The sequence below is a fragment of the Camelus dromedarius genome, chromosome 6 (assembly GCF_036321535.1).
Source record: "Camelus dromedarius isolate mCamDro1 chromosome 6, mCamDro1.pat, whole genome shotgun sequence".
In the NCBI taxonomy this organism is placed as follows: Eukaryota; Metazoa; Chordata; class Mammalia; order Artiodactyla; family Camelidae; genus Camelus; species Camelus dromedarius.
The window spans coordinates 34394262-34417143 of NC_087441.1; the positions used below are offsets into that span (position 1 = coordinate 34394262).

Genomic DNA, 22882 nt, shown 5'->3' on the forward strand with positions numbered 1-22882 from the left:
GAGCGTTCAGGGCACTAAGAATAAATCTGAGCCATCACGGATAAGATTACTTTCAACTCTTTATTTCATGTTTTCTGACATAGACCCCCAAGATCTGTAATTATCTTAGGGAAGCTGTGGGGGCTTAGGCAGTGCTTTTTAGTTCCTTTGCCTTTTTTTCTTTTCTTTTGGCCTCTCTCTCTTTGGGGCTGGAGAACTGGTGTGTGTTTCCGTGTGTGTGTGTGTGTGTGTGTGTGTGTGTGTGTGTGTGTGTGTGTGTGTAAGACTGTGTGTTCCCCTAGAGTGCCAAAAAAAAAAAAAAAAAGTGCTGAAGAGTCCTAGGGAGATGAAGCTATTTTTATTCGAAGCTGATACTTCTGCCTGAGCCACAAGTACTGCCTGGAAAGGGCTCAGGTTGTTTCCAGGGGGGAAGAACTCTGCAGAGAAGAGACAAAGTTCAACAGGACAACAAAGGAGCAGCAGAAACAGCCAGGAAAACGAAGAGCCCTCACGCTTTCACACTGAGCCCCCTATCAGAGTTCTCCAATCCTAAAGTATTCTGCAAAGTGCCACTTGACCGGAACTTTTCGCCTGCTTTTTCCTTTCTCCAACCACCATGACTGAGATCACGGCTGAAGGTACCGCTACCATTTTCCGATAGTATCAACTAGGAAAAAAACAAAAGGTGGAAATTGACAGTCCCATTGATGGTCAATGTGTCCTCTTGAAATGTTGCTTTTAAATCAATATCTTGATCAATAATTCTATATGGGGTGAGAGACGTGAATCTGGGAGCTGAGAGCTTGGCAGATCTGTGTGTTGGGGGAGTGGAAAGAGATTTCTCTGAAATTTTGCATGGGGAAGCTGTTCTTTGCGATGCCATAGTCCCCACTAGTTTACAGCTGTCACCCACACCTCTATAAATAGCTATGGTCATGTAACGTTAGGGCTGATATCTTACCTAGCAAACATTACAAGTCTTTCATGCAAGGCTGGAGATCATGATGAACTTAAAATGTTGCATTTAATGTTTAAACTTAGAGAAATGATTTTGAGCATTCTTGCTTTATGATACTTAAAATTGGAGATTTTAAATTTGTTTTTCCTTTTTAACGTAAGTATATAAATATGCACACACACTTATATAAGATTTATAGATCTACAAAATTTGTATGTACATGGCTGGATATTCAGAGACAAGGTTTGGAATTGTACAGAATCACTGTAAAATCAGTATGATTTTAAAAATAAAGCAATTAAGCATTCGATTGTGATTCTTTTCACATACTCATGTGTCTTTTACCTCTACATGATGAATTCTATCTTTATATTAAAGTAAATGTTTTCTGTTTTAATGTTTATTCTGAAAAAGTATATACCACAACTTAAAACATATTTTTATTATTTGTCAATAGCAATCATTTCACCTAAATATAATATATGTAAAGTATATGTACATATGTAATTATATGTATATATATATTTTTTTCTTAGAATAAAACGATTACTTAAAGCAACTGAAGTGTTTTGAATACAGACACAATCCAGTTCTAGTTTGGGTAAAAATTTAGGAGGTGGATCTAAAATTTGCTCTGACAGCTGTAAGAAAATCAGACAGGTGGTGCTGTCCCCAGTTTCCAAGTCTAACGCTGAGCTGGTTTGTTTTAATCAGACAACTGAAGAAGAGAATGCGTGGTTTTGGCTCTTTGGATATACAATATTATGGAGCACACAGTGATTTCAGAGTGTAAGATTTTCAGTCAGTATTTATAAGAATTGTCTTACTTGCAGCTTCCACTAAAATTTAGCCTAGCACTCCAAATTAATAAAAAGAATTACTGAGATATTTCTATGTATTAGGTATTTGGCTCAGGACTTTATGTGGATTTATTTATTTATACCTCACACAATTCAATTAAGTTGGCATTATTATCTCTGTTTTGCAGAAATAGAAACTCTAACTCAGATGTTTGGAGACTTACTCAAAACCACAGCATTGCCAAGATGAGAAGCCAGCTCCCTTAAATCTAGTTGGTGTTTTTTCTTTTCTACAAGAGGGTATCAGGTTTACTCTTTACCAATTTTAGTTCAGAATTTGCTAACCAAATATAAATAGCATTTTTTCCTATTCCTTAGATATTCTGTGTCATTTGGCCTTTAGTTTGTCTTAAGGAGAGCTATCTATAACGTCTTGCCTAGCCCCGCACAAGTCCTTAAGAAACCTATAAATATGATTCCTTACCTCTGCATGGGGTGCAGGCTACCAGTTGATTCAAAGTGACTTGGCCAAGACATTTTTCATTTGCCTGTGGACTATTCTGTGTAGATATTTGCACTTGATTCATAAAACTTTTTACAAGATAATTCCTGATTATGAGATAGCACTTTTATTTCTGTCTTCTTCTCGTGGGGAATTTAAAGGGTTCTTGGAAGACCTCTTGGAGTCACCCATAAAAAGATCGTTGAATTAGTAAGAAATTGAAAATGTAAAAACAACATCTAGTTCCTAGGTGGTGGGCATTTCCTATCCCTGGCCTTAACAGTTCATAGGATCTGTATCATTTGAACAGGACATCAATTATGTACTTTTTCCCCTTTCTGGAATGCTTTATTAATCACATTTCTCAAGTGAAAATTAGACTGACAACTCAGATGCGCTTGACTTTTAAGGTCTGTACCATAGTCATTCTCTGTGGTCTTCCAGAGTTTCCCACGTAATGCTCTGCTACACACCTTTCACGTTGTCTTCCTGATTCTCATTTCTTGTGTCGTAGCTACAATAGCCTTCTTTCAGTCTTCTGTAGGAGATGTACTTTCATGCAGAGCCTTGGTAGAAGTTGTTTCCTCCACCTGGAGTATTCTTTCCTCTCATCTGTTATATTTCTTTTGCCACCACTTTTGGACACATTATTGAAATGTAAGCATTGCATCAGTAGCCTTCTGACATCTACTGATCACTCTTCTCATCCATTGGTCAAAAAGTAAGCAAACACCTTGTAGCACTTAAGACAGCTGGAGTAGCCCCTTAGAAAGCTCAAGTCCACTGTCCTCACCTCAATTTTCATGAAACTGAGGCTCACAGAGATTGTATGACTCTCTCATGGTCCAACTAAAGAGCACTTTCTATCCTAATTAGATATCCCGTAAATTTACTCCCACTCTGTTAAAGCATATTATATTGTACAAAGCTCTTCTTATTATCTTATTTCTATTTAACACCAATTGAGGTATAGATTATTCAAGTACAAGCTGTTCACATCTGTAAATTAAGAAACAGAAGATCTTGAGAAGCCATCCTTAAACTTCACTTTCTCTCAAATATTTCTAGTCCTTGAGAAATAGGTGAATGGTGATAAGTAGCTACTTACCTCCATTTATATCTCTCCTCATTACTCTAAAAAACACAAATTGGCACTGAACAAGATAATATAGTATGATCTTAAAATAATTACAATTTTGTTTTCTTTAATGATTTTTTTGGTGGAAACCAAAAATCATCCAAAAACTTCTCTCCTTGCCTTCTGAATCTTTCTGTGTTCTGAAATTCAGTGTGGATGAAGCTATTTTGTTCATAGACAAATACAGAATATGTCTTACTGATTGTTAGTTTGTAATAATGGCTGACGGAGCAGCCAGAATTTTACTAAAAAATATCTAACAATATTTTTGGCTGCTAACTTGAATATTTAGAACATGTAGTGCAAATCAATATTTGGGGGAGTTCTGAGGATAGAGTTCATGTTTCTTGTAGATTATCCCAGTGCTTATTCAACTATAACGCATGCCTTATCTACTGAGTTCTTCACATAGATTTCCACTGCATGTTCCAGGCTCGATTACATCATCTGACAGAAGAAAGGAAATAATGCTAGATATGGAATTGTGTTTCAGATACAGAGCAACAGATGAACTAAAACAAAGTTGAACTCTGAAGTGTCTAAGAGAAACAACACCTTTGTTTCTGGCTATGATAATTTAATAAAGATAATAATGATAACAGCTCATATTCATTCCGAAGACATTGTATGTTGAATGTAAAGCTTGTTATATGACCATTTAATCCTCAGGACAGCCAAATGAGATAGGTACTTTTATTATTGCTGTTTATAGAATAGGAAACTGAGGTTTAGAGAGGCTAGAAGTTTGCCTGAATTCATACAGCTGTAAATAGAGTAGCTAGGATTCACAGCCAGATCTCTGTCTCCAGAGTCATGTTGAATACTTCCTCTTCTTGTGTAAGATTAATTCTTAGTCTGGTGTTAATTCAGAGGTTGATGGAACCTATACTAGGCCCCTGTGCTGGTTTAGCCCATGCCATGTTGGGTAGGTTATCACAGACCCCAGACAGGATCAGACTCAAACAACACTAAGGTCTAGGACTATAAATAACCTACTGTCTTCTTTCCAGAGTCACAGTTATTCCTAGACAAGTGCCAAGTTAGCTCCCCCTTCTGAGGTTCATATAAACTTTCAACCACCAATTTCAGCATTTATTTGACAGCATGTATCTATCACTATGCAAAAACCCTTTGGAGTAATTTTGATAAGAAAGTAAAGCTTAGTTAATTCTTAATCAGATGGAATCTTTTGCAAGAGGTGGGAAAATATGTATTACTTTCAAATTGTCAATTAACTAATATACAGTCAAATATATTTTACAATAATATTTATATATAAGTGTTCTCTGGGTCCAAGGGTCTCCAAAATAATGGAAAATGCAAATCTTTGTGTCATCGATTCAAGTTGGTGGAGATCCTATATATAAGTAACTTAGCTTTTTCTAGGACACTTAGTTAAAAAAAAGTAATTTTTTTTTTTAAGTTGGAGGAGGTTATGTCAACTTTTAAAATTCTAAACTGTTACATAATGTAAGGATTTGGAAAGGTTATTGTACTATGTATTGTAATCATATCTCACGGAGGTCACAAACCTATGAGAGGATTTGATATTCAAAACTGAGAGCAACAATGGTCATTTATTTTATGCACTGCACTGTTTTGACAGATTATAGCAGAAGAGCACCCATTGTTGCTCTCAAGGAAAAAAAAAAATCAAGAATTCACAGTCAGAATGCTTAACAACTATGCACACAACTAATATCACCTAGAGCAACAGACAGTGAAATAAAGAGAAGAAGGAGATCCATCCTAGTAACTGTGTTTATCTTGCCAAAACCATGAGTGACTATTGTGTCCTAAGTGGAGATGACTTGGGGATGGGGGAGGAGGAAGAGGATGAAAGGCTAGATTCAAAGCTTAGTTGCTTTGGGGTTATGCTCTCTGGATCAAGAGAAGCAATGGACCACATACAGAATATCCCTTTGAGCTCCAGGGACACATTTTAAAATTGACATTGACAAGCCAGTACATTTGGGGGAGGAGGGCCATGATGGTCAGAGGCCCAGTGAAATGAAAAGACTTGTACTCAGGTTCTTTCATTGAAGACTGGATTTTCTCATTATGGAGGACTAGAGGGTAATGCAAAAACCCATGGATAAAAGTCTGGAAGCCATAAAAAGGCAAATTGTCAGTGAAATATAAGGCAAAACTTAACCAGCAATCAAAATGATTGCTAGAACTTACTCTTCTGACAGAACTGACTCAAAAAAAAAAAAAAAATCAGGAAAAAAGAGAAAGCAAAATAGAAAGAAAAGAAAAGCAATGAAAGAAAAAATAACAGTCTTGAATTTTCAAGAAATAGAGGAATGAAGAATATGTTAAACCTACACCATAGTATGCAGTTAGCAAAATCCAGGCTACAGGAACTTCTATAGTACAAACAATCCAGTTCCTTCAAATCAGTTATTAGGAACATAAAGAGATGCCAAGGAATCATACAGATTATAAGAAGTGTAAAAATAGACAACCTATCACAATGTGTAGAATTGTTAGATCATGATTCAAACAAAAATACTTGATGAAATAATTGGAAATTTGATAGACCCTGGATGTTAGATGATATTAGTGAATTATCATATTTATGCTGGGATAATAAGTTTGTGGTTATATTTTAAAACTATTTTATTACTTGGAGATACTCATATTCAAATATGGATGAAATGATATGATGTTTGGAATTTGCTTCTACATAATATGCCAGAGAAGAAAGTAGATGAGGTATGAGTGGGGTAGGATTGGCACTGTGTTGATTACATTTTACTGATGATGGGCATATGGAGTTTCATTATAATATTGTCTACTTTTTTGAATATTCAAGCTTCTCCATAATAAAGAGAAAAAAAAAGAACAGAGTTTATGTTTTTTATTAAAGTAAATAATTTTAAGGAAAAATGTTTTTGTAATATGTATAAAGTCAGTGAATCTCCTGGCCACCAAATTTATTCCTAAGTGCAAATTACTCCTTAATTGAACAGCCTGTTGCTATTGAAATGGAAACCAAATATGTTTGTATTAGACAGCAGGGTCCAGAAATCTACTTTATATTTGTAACAGCAGACTAGGAAATAATAATTTTCAAATATGCTTATTACAATGTGGGAATTTGTTGCTTAGTTTCATGTCATTCCTCAAAATTATTAGTGACATTGAGAGACATTAATTAGCAACAGATAATTTTTGAGATGGTCCATGTGAAAACCTGAGAAGAAATTAGAAACCTAAGGAGTCAATATAATGCAAGAAAAAATAGTTCTCAAAAATGCTATGTTCAGGAACGTCATGTTTATTGTCCGGGTATTAAGTGCCAAAGTCTTGCATGAATATTCCTTTTAAATATCACAGAAGTTCTGAAAGGCTGAAAGGCAGATATCACATAAACCTGATCAGTCTGACATCTCTGTCTTCTTCACTGCTCAAGTCGAATTTAGAAAAGAGAAGAAAAGCAGAGTGTGGAAACCAGTGGCCTAGACAGTTCATTGAGCATCAGAGGGAAAAAGTAGGGCAGAGCTGAGGGGAGGCAGCGTTCAAATGATTAAAGGCGGTGTGATAGAGGAGGTCATGTGTGGAGTTTCAATTCAGAAATCCAGTTTGAGCATGAGCTCCACTACTTGACCATAGGTGGTCTGGGAGGATGAGGGACCCCCCCGGGAGGGTCCACAAACTAACAGGTGAACGTTGGTTGGGAGTAATCTAGCCAAAGGAAATTTTTCAACGTTTTACAGGATTGCACTAATTGACAAATTATATATATATTTTCAGTTGTTCAAAGCATCTGTGATGCAAAATCTGCAAAACTGGTCATGAAAGTGGACAGAAAACATATCTTTGTAGTGTCAATCCTAATTGGGTTTTATGAAGACACTATTCCTTGTAGCTTTTTTTATTTGTTATACTGACTTTTTTCTCCTCTCACCCTTGAGCACCCAGGACCCATGGAAAATGTTCTGTTTGTCAACTTAAATACTTCATTTTTTTTTCCTACTTATTTTTAGTCATCATTGTGACTAAATTTACAAATCATGCTACTTTTACATTGCAAAAATGAATTGAGGCTACTCAGCTATTATTCTAAATGCTTGGAAATCCTTAGAGACCTAAACCACCAATGCTGTTTGCATTAATTTTTAATCAGTTAACAATATTTAATATAAGAGAAACCTAAAATGGTGCAACTAAGCAGTTTTAAATCGTCTACATTGACCTTTGGGTTGAATATATCAATTTGAAAGAGAATGCATAGATGGTTTAGATTTTCCAGCTAAGCTTTTGGTTTTACAGTTATGGAGTTTAAAACATTATTATGTTCTTTTTTTTTCTTCAAATAAAAAGACACCCTTTGGGGACGTGCTTAATATATTTTAAAAATGCATATTATCTAAAGTAACACATTTAAAAAGAGCAAACTAGGGGGAAAAATCCCTTATCTGGTAATTATGTATTAACGTCATACAATAATTCCAAGTTGATGGAGTTTAGGTTCTGTTCAACTTAAAGTCCTAGGAAGACCCATCAAAGTCAAGTGTTCTGCTCTATTTCCCATTTTCTCTGGACAGTATGGGCAACATGCATAATTTCTGATAGGAAGTCCTTGTTTGAGTGTCACATAAACACATATTGCCCCAAGTGAGGGCTATGCAGAGAGAGATGAACTTCCTGGTCCCAAAAGATAGTATTTCCCATCTTCAAAGGAAGTTAAAAAGAATATCCTTGGCAAATGTGTAATGAATGAAGTCCTGCTTCTCTCTGTACAAGATACGCTCTCTAAACATCAAACATCTCCACACCTCCCTGCCCGAAGTCAAGCTGTCAAAGGCGCATGACATTTATGATTTTGAGAGATCCTTTGGTATGTAAATGAGCTGTTTCCTCATAAACCACAGAGTCCATCTCTTATAAAGTACTTAAATATTACATTTAAATATATACACTTTAGATATTTTCTAACTTGGTATCTGTGGCAGGGGCTGAGGCATGTGGTCTTTACTTAAACAAGTTACAGATACAATCATTTAACTTAGGAGAACAAAAGTAATTAATGTTCAGCAACCTGCTTTGTACAGGGGAAGTCTGGTTTTATTCAGACAGCATGAGGCTAGAACTCCTGTGATAGACTGATTGTGTCCTTGCTGCTCATTTGCTGCCTCCTTCTCCTCTCCGGGAAGGTTACTGAAATGTTGAGAGAAACAAAAGAAAGAGCTCTTAATATTTAAAACTTTATTTTAAAAACATTCCAGGGCATTGATGAGCTTGTGGATGTGAGACAATCAGTTTCCACTTATTTATGCTACTACCTTCAAAATACATTTTTAGCAAGGTTTCCCTGGAAAATTTATTGTTGCCTTTTAAAATAAAGTCCTCATGTGATTAGGAGAGTTCTCTGTTTGTGGTAGACATTTGATACAATGTCAAGACAAAAATGGAAAATATAAAGTGACACTCTTTGACATTCAGTGCTAGAGCTGTTATTTCTGTCTGTGGTTTTTCTTACTTAACTTATATATAATTGCCTGTGGGAAAAGGAGTATACTGTATTGTCTATAATATCTGTAAGTTATCACAGCACTGTAAAATGCCAAGCTTGTAAGTTTAAATCTGCAGAAGTGTTAGGTGTTGCATTTAGAGAAAAGCAAACAAACAAAATACATTCATTTGAAATATAACAAAATTTTAGACTCTATGGTATTAATTACCAACCTATAAGTAGATATATACAGTAGTAGGTCATGTCAGAAGTTCAATTGTATCAGTATTTTAGCACCTATTATGTCCCAGGCTGAATGCCCGACAACGGGGACGTGATGATGAATAACACAACGTCTCTGACTCTTAATATAGTAGATTGAAAAACAAGCAGGAAACAGCAAAAACTAATCATGAGAATGAAGACTGGACAGATTTAAAAGCATATGATTTCAGTTTGGATATATGAATGAGAAGTGTTTAATTTAGTTGAACAAAGTCATGTTATTGCTGATATATCTTATGATTAGTGAGTGTACCCTGAAACTTGCTGAAAATATCTTTAGAGTGATAGTGTCCTAGCCTTGACTCTGATCATTTGCAGTGCACACGCCACTGTAGGGGAGGTGAGCTGGCTGGCCAAGGGGTAAGGAGATCAAGAGTAGGTCTGATCAATGTAGAGATGAAGAGAGAAGAAACGGGCAGTAAGTGAGAATTAGTGGTCTGTGGGTTGAAGCCCTAGGATGACCAAGGTACAGAGTTTCCTGGCTAAGAAATGTGGTAAAGTTCCCCTGCTTTTACTAAGGCACTTTACTGCTGTAATATTGAAAAAGTTGGATGGTTCACATGCCTGATTTATTTTGAACTAGTTGTTTATTAAGATCTCCATTTTTTTTCTCCCTCCTATGTTAAGTGCTCACTCACGGTTTGTGTTTCCATTGCTGCTTTTGACCCTTGAATACTCTACTCTGAGCTTAGCTTGTATTTATGGAGCACTATTTCCAATTCATGAAGAAATAATGAAATAATATTGTCAGATTAAACTTACTAAGTTTCTTCAGGTTAATAATGAGAAGTCAGCTGTTAAAATGAATTCCATGGTCTGTGTTGTTCTAACTATTGTGAAAGCTAGTGTTATTGGCCAGTTGTCTTGTCAAGGTGTCTTATAAAGGCATTGCAGCAAGGCAAGATGGTTTTAAAGATACTAGAGAAAAGCGTTTATCAAGAAAAAGATGAAGAAACATGGTTCTTAGTCCAAGGTTCAGAAGATGTGACCAGGAGGCACCTAGTGTAGCAGAAATGACTAGAGTAATGTGATAAGTTAGCAGGAACTCCTAGAAAATTTGTTCATAGTGACTGAAAGAGTAATATTAGAAATAATAGTTTTGAAAGTTGCCAGAACATTTTGGCTATCTCTTGAATTAAGTACACAGATTTACCTACTCAGTTTCAGCCCAGTCTCTCTGGATTTGAAGTATCTTATAGGTCTTGACTAGAATGACTCTAGATGTGTCCCTACCTTTGAGTGACACAGGCTTTCGGTACCCAGTGTTTTGGAACAGGGTATCTTATCGTTGTCCCATCACTCTGTCCTTTGCCTGTGGATACTGAGGGATAAGTAACTTCTGACATCCTGAAAGTTATTCATTCTCTTATTAAGTACTTACTTGTAGAAATTTGGGATATTTGCTTTTGCCAGTTACTTTTGTTAGGTCTCAGGATGAAATATGATGTAGATACAGATCTGGTCCTCAAGAAAAGATGAAATAATTGTGTAAATAACTATATGATACCAGGTTGGCAGTTCTTAGTTGACTAAAGGAAATACAGATAAAATCATAAAAATAAAACTTATGAGATAGATTTTTTGGGTTTCTTGTCATTTAGATTTAAAGTCGACCACATTTATATGTATGAAACAACTAGAGAATAAACTAATATATAACAAATAAACAAATCAGGGTTATGAGATACAATTATTAAGGAAATCTCTAGAAGCAGGAGAATAAATGGACTTGGTTGACCAGGGACTGTTGAAAAGGAGTAGAATTTAACTAAAATTTGAATGATATTTCTAAATGAAAGGACAAGAACATTAAAAAAAAAAAGCAAATAATTAAGTTTTTTACTAACATCTATTGACCCTAAAAGCTCCTGATTAATTTATTTAACAAATAATTATTTGGTATATTTTCATTAAATTAATATCTTGGCCTCTTGCTGTATGCTGGGGAATCAAAGCTGGAGAAGATACACTCTACTGGCATGTGGGGTGGGAAAAGTCTTTCCCAGACATGGGCGGGATAATTAGCATACCGTAGGACCATAATTTTAGCTGCATAAACAACCCAAAACATCTTCCTGTGGAGATGCTAAACTCTACCCCAGTTAACAACCAACAGGAACCTAAGACAAAGGTGAGCAAAAGTGCTAATGGCGGTGAAGGTGGTAGGAATGAAGTCCTCAACTATGAGAAACTCCTGGCTTAGTTATCTTCCAATTTTATACTGAAGATTCTTTTTAGGTCAATGTAGGGGATTTGGATTGGAAGGAAAGTTTCCTTAATATTCTTTAGTCAGTTACCAACTAAGAGATATTGTAATAAAGATAGCCATTTAGTTCAATGATTAGAAAGTTTTTTGGGATAGAATGAAATCCCTACTGAAAGAGAATGAAAGAGAATGGCTGCCTCGATTTGCTGTTTATAATTCTATAGTCAAAAGACAAAAACACAATCATTTTAAGGCAGTGTGGGGCAAAGCAATTCACAAGCTAAATGCAATAATACAGTTTCCCCTTGAGAAAAATCAGTGAAAGGTGATGGCTTATTTTTTGTGTCCTTGAGCTAATGAGCTGAGAAGTGACAGCATAATTTGAGGAGAGGCACAGGTGGAAGCAGCTCTGATGGATAAACTGAAAGTCAGTACTTTGCAAAATTGCCTCATATAGTCTTACAGAAGCTAAATAATAAACGAGGGTGGATTACACTTCTTTACCGATAGTCACCCCCCATTGTGGCATGCTGAGTTCTACGTGTCTGCTTAGGGACCAGTGGATTTTTTTTTTTAATCCTTTTCTGCACTACCAGGATGACAAATGTATTTTCTAATGACGTAGTAACTCACTCAAAATTAAGTGGTTACATAACACTGATCTAGAAGCCAAAATGCATGAGAACACTATCTACAGGTCAACAACACTTAGATAGCTGGGGTCATTTCTGAATAATCCTGTTCCACTTTGTTTTCAAAAGTCCAGCCATCTCATCAGTTCAAAGTTAAAAGAAATATTATGAGCCATCATGGTTTTAATATTTTTCTTTAAAATTGTTTTGTGAAAGATAGACATGAAAAGCTGCATAAATCATATATACTTACATAACGTGTATTAACCATTAATGGAGTTGACATGCACATAACCAACACCCACGTCAGGGGACACTTCCACCATCTCTGAAGCCTGTTCCCATCTGCCCACTCACCAAATGACTCTCACTCATTTTGCGTCTCAATCAAGTCTCCTATTTCTCCAGCCCTTCCCCTACAAGGAACAACTATTCTGACTCAGTAACAATCTGCTTGCTTTGCTTTATAGTTTTACAACATCCACACCTGTAAACAGTATCGTCTAGTTCTACCACCTTTGTTCTTTGCATAAATGGAACCGCGTGTATTATTCTATGTCTTACTGCATTAATTTGACACTGTTAATATGACTCATCTGTTTTGTTGTATGGAGCTGTAGTTTATGTTATTCTTCCTGCTGCACAGTATACAATTGTATGAGTGTCACAATTTATCCAATGGAAGATTTTTTAAATTGAGGGCTATTGTGAACAATACTGCTATGATCATTCCTCTTTAGTTTTAATATGCTATGGCTCTACCATTAATGTATATTTATTTCATGGCACTATGCTTTGTGGTAAGAAGGTGCATTAGGCATGAAGAAGATAACCTGTTCACTCAGATTGGATACTATGTATATTATCATTTAAATTATCTAATTCAATTATTATCTAATTGAAAAACATGGATGAAGGATGACTTCACTGGCTATCTACTAGAAATGCCCCAGTTTTTGGTTTTTTTTTTTTTTTTTCAGAAGAAATCGACCTAGCCCCATGAAATATATAAGACGGGTATTTGGAGGAGCAGGGAGAGAATAAATAGAATATAAGGACTTCTCAGAAATAAAGAGTAATCCCCAATATATCTGAGACTGTTTAAGCAGAAAATCAAAAATTGAAATTTAGACCTAAATTATTAGCTCATAAAAATAAATTATTTTTGGCATAAAATTAGATTATTTAACAAATAGTCTGGCATAAAAATAGGTTATTTAACAAGTGTTTATTGAATATCATGCCTCCTCATTGCTGACCGTTGTGCTTGGAGCTGGGCCAGTAACAGCAAAACTAGTCCCTGTTTTCACAGAGTTTATGCTGATGTAGAAAATGTCTATCTGATGACTGGAATGCTCATTCTCACCAGGTTCCGCATGTTGAGCTCCTCACCAGCACCGAGGAGTATGACTAAATTCTTGCTGGTTGGGCTTTTTCCAGGTTTCCTAGTACATTCCTGTTCAATGGACACAGGCTTTAATTAGATGTACTGACATTTATTAGAATATTGTTATTGCTCACATTCAGGTAAGACTTAGGTTTCCAGTTCTCTTCCTGCTTTTAGATCAGGACCTCCTGTCTTTAGAAGGAGACTGCCTCAGAAATTTAACCTTATCCGTTTCATGTTCATTTTTGCCAGTGGAAACTCTCAAAAATGATCCTATTTCCAATTTAATGGAAGCAGATTTTATTGGTGTGGAAAGCCACACTGCCTCGGTGGGTGAGAAAAGAACGGATTAGGAGAGACTTTATTCTGCCTTAACTAGTATTTTACTACTTTTAAAAATGAAACAGAGAAAAATTCTGTTTGTGAAAAATTATTAAGTTCATGCGTGCAATAGACAATTCTTTTCAGTTTATTTTGAATCAGGATATAAGAGTGCATATGAGCTTTGTGGACATAAGTTTGGAAAAATTCCAAGTAAGTTGCAATCTCCTAAATCAGTGGTTCTCAAAGTGTGGTTACCAGACCAGCAGCATCAGCGCTATCTACCTTTCTAATTAGGTTACTAACTAGTATGCACCCCAGACTTTTTGGATCATAAACTGTGAGTGGAACCTTGCAATCTGTGTTCTAATAATCCTTTCTGATGATTCTGACACATGCTAAAGCTTGAAAATGCCACCCTAGTTAATTACATATAGACTTTTAAACATGTCCTCACTAGTTCCAGTTGTGTTAGAGATAAATACCTAAGTCATGCATGTAATACAGAGGCTTAAAGTTAACACTCTATAGTTGAGGATTCTTTTATGATAAATTTATGTTTATGTGCAATAATAAGATTCTTTCTGTGGGTTATGGAAATCTGATGAATGGAGCTAGAGAAAAAAGTCAAAGAAAGTTAGAGCTGTTTGCCTGTAAGAGAGTGAAGGTGTATGGAGACTAAGAGTTCAATATACGTGTACTGAAACCTAATAACTTTTTTCCCAATCAGCTCTTCCTCTGACCCAAAAGAGTTCTGTCTTTTTCTCAAAGGTTCAGTCTTTAACCTTTGGATTCTTCAGTTCTTGATTCCATACTTTCCTCTTTATTCCCATTGTTTCTGCTTTAATTTAAGCTCCCATCATTTCATACTTGGACTCCTATATGCGTCCCATTGTATTTTTCACAAGTGGCAGTGACATTATTTCCCACCTTACATGCTTTTCTTATAACGTGATCTTGATACTTCTTCCACCTGAGAAGTGAGATCTACTTTCCCTCCTCTTGAACCTAAACAGACCTGTGTGACAGCCTCAACAAATGGAATACAATGAAAGTGATGCTATATGCCTCCCAGGGATAGATCGTAAAAGTGCCAGGCATGTCTATCTTACTTTCTTGGGATATTTACTTTTGAAATCATGTTATAAAAAAGTTCAAGCACCCTAGGAAGAGAGGTCCATAATGAGAGAAACAAGGCTGTGACCAATAAACCCAACTGAGCTTCCAGACAAAACCAGCACTAACTTTCTAGCCATGAAATTGAGCCATCTTGAAAATGGGTTCTCCAGTCTCCAGATGAGCCACCCTAAGTGATACTTGTGGAACAGAGGCAAGACATACCTGCTGAACCCTAACCAAACTGCAGATTTCTGAGAAAAATAAATAGTTATAGCAGTTCTAGGCCAGTTCTATTGGATATTTTGTTACACAGCAACAGATAACTGGTACACTAAATAAGCATCTATGTAATCTGATCTCTAACACATCTTACATTTGACTACAAAATTAAATCAATAATAGTATACCACCTGTTGAATAAGGATAACACATTCAGTGCACAATTGCTTCAGCCAGATTCAACATGATGTTAGGCAATTGTACAATTGTTGTGCTTCTCCAACTTTATCATTTATTTATCCACATATTCATTCCTTTATTCAAAAACATTTAAGGAATGTTAACTATTATAATAATATCTTCTGGTTATGGTGATATGTTCATGGACAAAAGGAAGAAGAAAATGAGAAGGAGGAGAAGGAGGAGAAGAAATTCCTGCTGTTAACAGACTCACTGAAGCAGATTCTCAATTATCACCCCAGTCAGAGAATTTGCAAATGGGAGTGGGTATTTTTTAGTTAGTGTGCTTAAAAGATGTCCTGGTTGTGTGCCAGGGAATTTAACCACTTTCAATGTTTAAGGTCCCCACACAATACTTTGCTTACTGGGGAGGCCTAAGCATCACTTTGCATAGAGGAGTGCTCACAAAATGTCTGTTGTGGAGAACCTTTCCTGTTTGTGGTCAGAGGGAGATGTGATGTCAGGACACGACCAGCCACTACTGGCTTTCAAGATGGAGGAAGAGCCAAGGAGTTTCGTTGCCTGTAGAAGCCAGAAAGGGCAAGGAGATGAATTCTTCCCCAAAGCTTCCAAAGAGGAACATAGCCCTGTAGATACCTGGATTTTAGGCCCTGGAGACTCATTGGACTTCTGAGCCACAGAACCCTAAGATAATAAATTTGTGTTATTTTAAGCCACTGCATTTGTGGTAATTTGTTATGGCAGCAGTAGAAACCTAATATACCAGTGTTTATCTGATAACTGTAACTGTCTAATGCACCAAGTGACAAATTTTCAGAGAGCTCAGATAAAACTCATAGAAGAATGGCCAATTTTTCCACCAAATTTTTTTTTTTACAAAAAGTCACTTTTTAAATAAAATAAATAGGTCTCTCTCTTGTATAAAAAATCTGAGGCTAAAAATGAGCCCTCTTTTCAAGGTCACAGAGCTCACTATTGGGACCATTAGTAATACATTAATGATTATCTGGGTTATTCTTTCTATAGAATTGTATGCTGTATTTCCTGCCAATAAATGGAGTTTTCTAGTAAGTAACCTTTTCCCTCTAATAATTAACAAATTTAGAGGGACACTTAATTTTGGTTTATGTTTTTCAGGAATGAATAATTGGAAATCTTAGGAATTTATTTATTTCTTCTTAACATCTCCACAATTAGTCTGCTTCCATTCAATTCTATGACCATTTCTGAAATATGAACTGTGACTTGTTCTATAATCAATAGTATCTGCATATATGTTTATTACATCACCTCCACACAACATCTAATACATATTGTCCACACTGCCTTGAAGATTATACATTGAACTTCTTTAAAAGGTTCTCTTGGTTCTTTAACCAGGACACTTGTCTATCTTGGGAATGGGTCTCCTTCGCCTCCCTAGGTTTGCACACACCAGGAAGCTATGGACATTTTCCGCTGGATAATAGCCTAGTAATAGAAAGCTGACCCTGCTGCAGTTAAAAAAAAATCAGGTCAGAGATTAATTTCATGGAACCCACAGTCATGTCAGCTAAACCTGATCTGTTTGAGGTAGGTGAAGGATGTGTGATCACTCTGCTTGCTGTTCAAACTAAAATAAATGTGTCTTCCTTTTTATATTTGGATTTTGAAACTTTCCTTCTTTCGTTTAAGACTTCTAAAGTATCCTTGCATAAAATTTCTGCAGATATTAAACTACCGACACGATCTTTGTGCTGAAATACTTTCCAAATGAAACTCATTAAAGAAAAAAGGTGATCAGATGGTAGGAGTCAAGAATATAGTGACAAATGAGCTAATTAAAATTGTTGAAGTAATAAAAGTTAGAAAAATAAAACTTGGAATTAAGTAAACACAAAGTTAGATTTGAAGGAAAACAAAGTTTCCTTAGTTTGACTTGAAGATATTGAATATCCATTAAAGGGCAGAATGCTGGTAGGTGTATCTCTGTTGGTGAATATTAAAGGGCAATTTTTAGAAAGGAAACAAAGCAACAGAGCAAAATTACAAGTGGCAAGAAACCATAAATGCATAATACTTTTATAGCATTTATACAATATAAATGCATATGAATAAATGTGAAGTATATATATAGTTATCTTGTGATAAATAGAATAAAATGTAAATTTAAAGTTTTAATGTTAATAAATATTGAGTTCCTAGTCCAAGAGACACTGTGCATGCAGCATTAAGAGAAAATATTTTCTTACCATTATCACAAAATGTTGTAATTAATTTTGTTATGAGAGATATTCTTTGATAAATGTATTTAAAACATTTATATTAAATATAATCATACTTTACGGTCAGCAGTAAGTAATATTTTTATTTTAGAATAGTTTTATAAGTATATCTTATTTTTCTAATTTTTTTAATTTATCTTTGAATTAATACTAAAAGGATCAATTTGAGGTTATTTTAAAAAATATCTAGGTATTGTCCCATGGTAACATTCTTCTGTTCTTCGAATGGTGGAGAGTTGGAAGTAGGAAGTGATTTATGTGTACTGAAGCCAGCGCCTCTCAAACTGCGATGTGTGTGTGAATCATTTTAGGATCTCGTTAGGAGGCTGACTCTGACTCAGTCAGGCCAGGGTGAGGCCTAGGAATCTGCATGTCTAACAAGCTCCAGGTGATGAGTATGTGTTGGGGCATGGGCCTCCCTTTGCATACGAAGATCTGGAGTATTTTAAGGGATGGTTAGAGACAAATTCTGCTTTTTGTTTTAATATCTAATTTTCAGCTGAAATTAATGAACTGATGGATACCCTGTAAGACAGGACAAGAAGGAGGAAGAGTTTTCCCAAGTTTATTTTTTACTTGACTCTTTAAAGAGTGTGCATGAGTCTTTATAAGAATCCGGGTTCATAATGCTGGGTTACTTGCATGCCGTCAAACTCATTAGTTTTTTTCCAGTTCATTATTTATTACCTGCATATAGTGCCAAATAGTTTCAATCCTGAGAAATCTTAGGAAGAATTTTTTCACCCTTTAAAGAAAATTCTGTTGGTTTATGAAGACTTAGATTTTACAAAGGGTTACAAATTGCATGAATTTTTATTTAGATGCTTTTTAACATGTAAAACTTAACAATTATTATCTATTTATGCTAACTGACTATCATTGGGCATTTGGTATTAGGTGTCACGCTTTTTAAATGATTGGACACATATCTCTACAATGCACTGTCAGCTGTCTCTACGCTTAACTTTAAAAGGGTTTCAATCAAGCTGAATAAATGAGGTATTAAGCAGAATAAAATAGTTGATTAATTGATAATGTTGATGATGTTAATTGATTGGTGCTGGAAGAGGTTATATTCTCTCCTGAAGATGACAGATTTTGAATTCCTTATAATAATTAAGGCACATAAAACTTGCAAATATGTATTTAAATACATTTATTCATTCAACTGCTAGCAAATCTCTAAATTCATTTAGAACTAGAAATGTTTCCTGGTATAAATGTAGGTTAAGGTTTTGCTCATGTAAACCCTGGCATCAGCTGACCATTCCCAAATCATGAGTCTTTTTTCTAGCACACATGTTGGCACCATATGAGCCTTAGATTTGCTCAGTAACTGACATTTCTAATACCTTTGCAAGTGGAGGGTGATGCAATTGCCTTTCGTACTTATTTGAGGTCATTATTCACCAGAAGTACCACTTTTCCTGGTTATTCATAGCATCTAATTTTACCCTTATGCTGGATTCAGTGATTGATTTTATTTCTATAATGTGAAAGAAATATCATAATAATAAAATCATTAGAATTGTAAGAAAGGAGAGTTGGAACAGGTTTCAAGGTCACTTCAAGCAATTTCATGTTAAAATACGAGAGTAATTTATGTTGTAAAATTATGTGCCTGGAAACTACTTCTAGTCTTTCTCCTGTCCCTAAGCAGAAATATACTTATACTAAAAGAAATGTCAAAGAAAATGAATATCTGTCTTATGGTTAAATATTTCCATGCAAAGGTACTCAACATTTTCCTTAGAAAGCTATTTTTATAATAATACTCATGTCAAGATGTCCCCACCTAAATCTCTCCTGTTAAGATTTAACACAATTTCCTCTTGTATTTTTGAACTTGAAAATAGCAGGTCACCATTCTCTTCCTAGTTACTCATTATCTTTTAGAATATTGATTTTACATTGTTCTTGGCTTTTTACTTAACAAGTTGAAAGAGCCAAGAAGAAAAAAAGATGTTTCTCCATATGCTGTACATTATTTTTCAGCCTTTTAGTAATATTGATTTCTAACTTGTAAATTTCAATTAATAGTGTTGAGAAGGTGTAGATGTGATATTTCAAACACTTATTTATAGATAAAGCAAAGGCGCTAACATTTAAAAAAATCAGAAGGAAAGTCAACCTCGATGCTGTGTTTGTGGTTACTAACTGCTAGCTCTGTGTACTGAGAATGTTTGGTGAAAAAACTATTTAAGATCAGAGTCATAGATTTAAACTCTTGCTTTTCCCTGTGCTCACGTGACTCACGTTATCTTTCTGAAATGGAGTTTTCTTATCTACAACAGAATGTTTATAATGACAGTTCATAGGGTGTATACAGTTATACCTTGTTTTACTGAGCTTCGCTATAATACCTTTCACAAATTTGCATTTTTTTTTTTACAAATTGAAGGTTTGGGACAACCCTGCATCGAACAAGTCTGTCAGAACCATTCTACCAACAGCATTTGCTCATGTCTTGTCTCTGTGTCACATTTTGGTACTTTTTGCAATATTTCAAACTTTTTCATCATTACTATATTTGTTATGGTGATCTGTGATCAGTGATCTTTGATGTCACTATTGTAATTATTTTGGACACCACCAACAGCAGCCATATAAGACGGTGAACTTAATTGTAAAATGTGTGTGTTCGGACTGCTGCGCTGATCAATCGTTTCCCTGTCTCTCTACCTCTCCTCAGGCCTCCCTATTCCCTGAGACACAAAAATATTGAAATTGTGCCAGTTAATAAGCCTACAATAGCCTCTAAGTGTTCAAGTGAAAGGAGGAGTTGTATGTCTCTGATTCGTCTCTCACTCTCTCACTTTTTCTAGGTATTGTAGAATGTGATAGTGATACTGTATTGGGGAGAAAAAACAAGAACTTTAAAGTAGTATAATAAGAACTATGAACTTTACAGAAGAACAGTTAAGAGTTATGCATACAATATGATGATAGTATATAAATGGGGTACCAGCCCATAGCATAGCCAGAGACCAACATGGGAACATGTCCAGGAAAGGACTGAATTTAGGGGAGATACTTGAGGAAATTTTAAAGAACCAATTACAAGTCAGCTGGGAGAAGAACAAAGGGAAAAGTGATTGATTTCCCAATTTTGCCTCATCTATGTCTCATCAATTTTTTCAATCCTCGAATGTAGTTAGTAATTAAAGTGTCAGTTACTTTGAAATTGTTTAAATATACAAGTAATACAGATATATAAAAAATACAGATACTATTTTGAATAATGTTTTGTAATTTGATTTCTTTTATAAAAATTTCTTTTTTTGTTTTTATGTTTTATTTTTATTTTTTAAACATTTTTATTGAGTTATAGTCATTTTACAATGTTGTGTCAAATTCTAGTGTAGAGCACAATTTTTCAGTTATACATGAACATATATGTATTCATTGTCACATTTTTTTCTGCTGTGAGCTACCACATGATCTTGTATATATTTCCCTGCTCTACATAGTACAATCTTGTTTATCTATTCTGCATATGCCTGTCAGTATCTACAAATTTTGAGCTCCCAATCTGTCCGTTCACACCCCCCTATAAAAATTTCCTGAGCATCTTTTTCTTTCAGTAATTGTAAATTTTCGTCAGCATTTGCTTGGCTGTATTTTGTTTCAATACATTATTTATTTAGCCAATCATTTTAAGTTGGGTATTTAAATTGCTTTCTTTTTTTCATTATTATAAATAATAAGGAAATGGTCATATCTTTGCTCAGCATAATTAATTCCTCTGTAAAAATTTAAAGTACCTATTCAAAGGCATGTGATTTTAAGCAATATATTGACATATTTTCCTAAAAAAAAGCTCCAATTTTATTTTATTTTATTTTTTGAGGGAAACTATGGTTTTGTAGATTTATTTCTCATCCCATCATTTTAATGAAATATTTTATTAGTTCTAATGCTTTTCCAGTTAATTTTTTGTAGTTGAAGTATAGTTGAATTATAATATTCTATGTTTCAGGTGTACAGCATAGTGATTCACTACTTTTACAGATTATACTCTATTAAAAGTTATTACTAGATAATGGCTATAATTTACTGTGCTATATAATATGTCCTTGTTGCTTGTCTTGTTTAAACATAGTAGTTTGTATCTCTTAATCCCATACCCCTAAATTGCACCTCCTTCCCTCCCCTCTCTGGTAACCACTAGTTTGTTTCTATATATGTGAGTCTATTTCTGTTTTGTTATATTCATTTGTTTTATTTTTTAGTACATGTAAGTGATAACATATAGTATCTGTCTTTGTCTGACTTATTTCACTAAGTATAATACCCTCTAGGTCCATTCATGTTTTTGCAAGTGGCAGAATTTCATTTTTTATGGCTGAGTAATATTCCATTATATATATATGTATGTATATATCACATCTTCTTCATCCATTTTTTCCATTGACAAGGACTTGTGTTGCTTCCATGTCTTGGCTGTTGTAAATAGTGCTGCTGTGACCATTGGGGTGCATGTATCTTTTTGAATTAACATTTTCTTTTTCCAGATATACATCTAAGAGTGGAATTGCTAGGTCATATGGTAGTTCTATTTTTTAGTTTTCAAGGAGCCTCCATACTATTTTCCATAGTGGCTGCACCAATTTATATTCCCACCAACAGTATACAAGGGTTCCCTTTTCTCCACCTCCTCTCCAAGGTTTGTTATTTGTAACTAACTTTTGGATGATAGCCATTCTGACATGTGTGAGGTGATATTTCATTGTTTTGATTTGCAGTTCTCTGATAATTAGTGATGTTGAGCATCTTTTCATGCACCTGTTAGCCAACTGTTTGTCTTCTTTGGAAAAATGTCTATTCATCTCTGCTGTCCATTTTTTGATTGGGTTGGGGTTTTTTTTGATATTGAGTTATATGAGCCATTTTTGTATTTTGGATATTAACTCCTTGTCTGTCATAGCATTTGCAAACATTTTTTCCCATTCTGTAGGTCGTCTTTTTGTTTTGTCAATGATTTCTTTTGCTGTGCAATATCTTAGGTTTAATTAGGTCCCATTTGTTCATTTTTGCTTTTATTTCTTTTGCCTTAGGAGACAGATTCAAAAACATACTGCTATAATTTACATCATAGTATTCTGCCTGTATTCTCTTCTAGGAGTTTTATGGTTTCAGGTCTTACATTTAGGTCTTTAAAAGACTAATTTTTAAAATATATTTTTTTCTCCAAGCTTGCTACCTTGGAGCTATCTCTGAGAAGTTTCCTAAAGCTATTCAAATTTGCATGTTTAAAAAAATACTTTATTCTTCATTATTCTGTGATAATTACATACACTAAATACCAGCTGTGTTAAGGAAGATGGAATATTAGAAACGTTATTTCTGAGCATCAGTCCATAGGTAATGTTTACGCATATTTAGAATTGTAAAAATAGAAGTATAGGGA

General features: G+C 34.8%; 1 protein-coding gene across 7 annotated transcripts in view; it reads left to right on the forward strand.

Moving 5' to 3' along the window:
• Positions 1-329: 329 nt before the first annotated feature.
• The window catches only part of TRDN (triadin), a 306540-nt gene continuing 283987 nt past the window's right edge, over positions 330-22882 (forward strand). For 5 of the 7 annotated variants that reach the window (XM_064486726.1, XM_064486727.1, XM_064486728.1 and 2 more), the window contains exon 1: positions 330-617. In XM_064486726.1, the coding sequence (XP_064342796.1) occupies positions 596-617 (22 nt within the window). In that variant the 5' untranslated portion in view covers positions 330-595. The remainder of the gene's footprint in view (positions 618-22882) is intronic. The other 2 variants (XM_064486731.1, XM_031456244.2) reach the window with 1 other exon arrangement.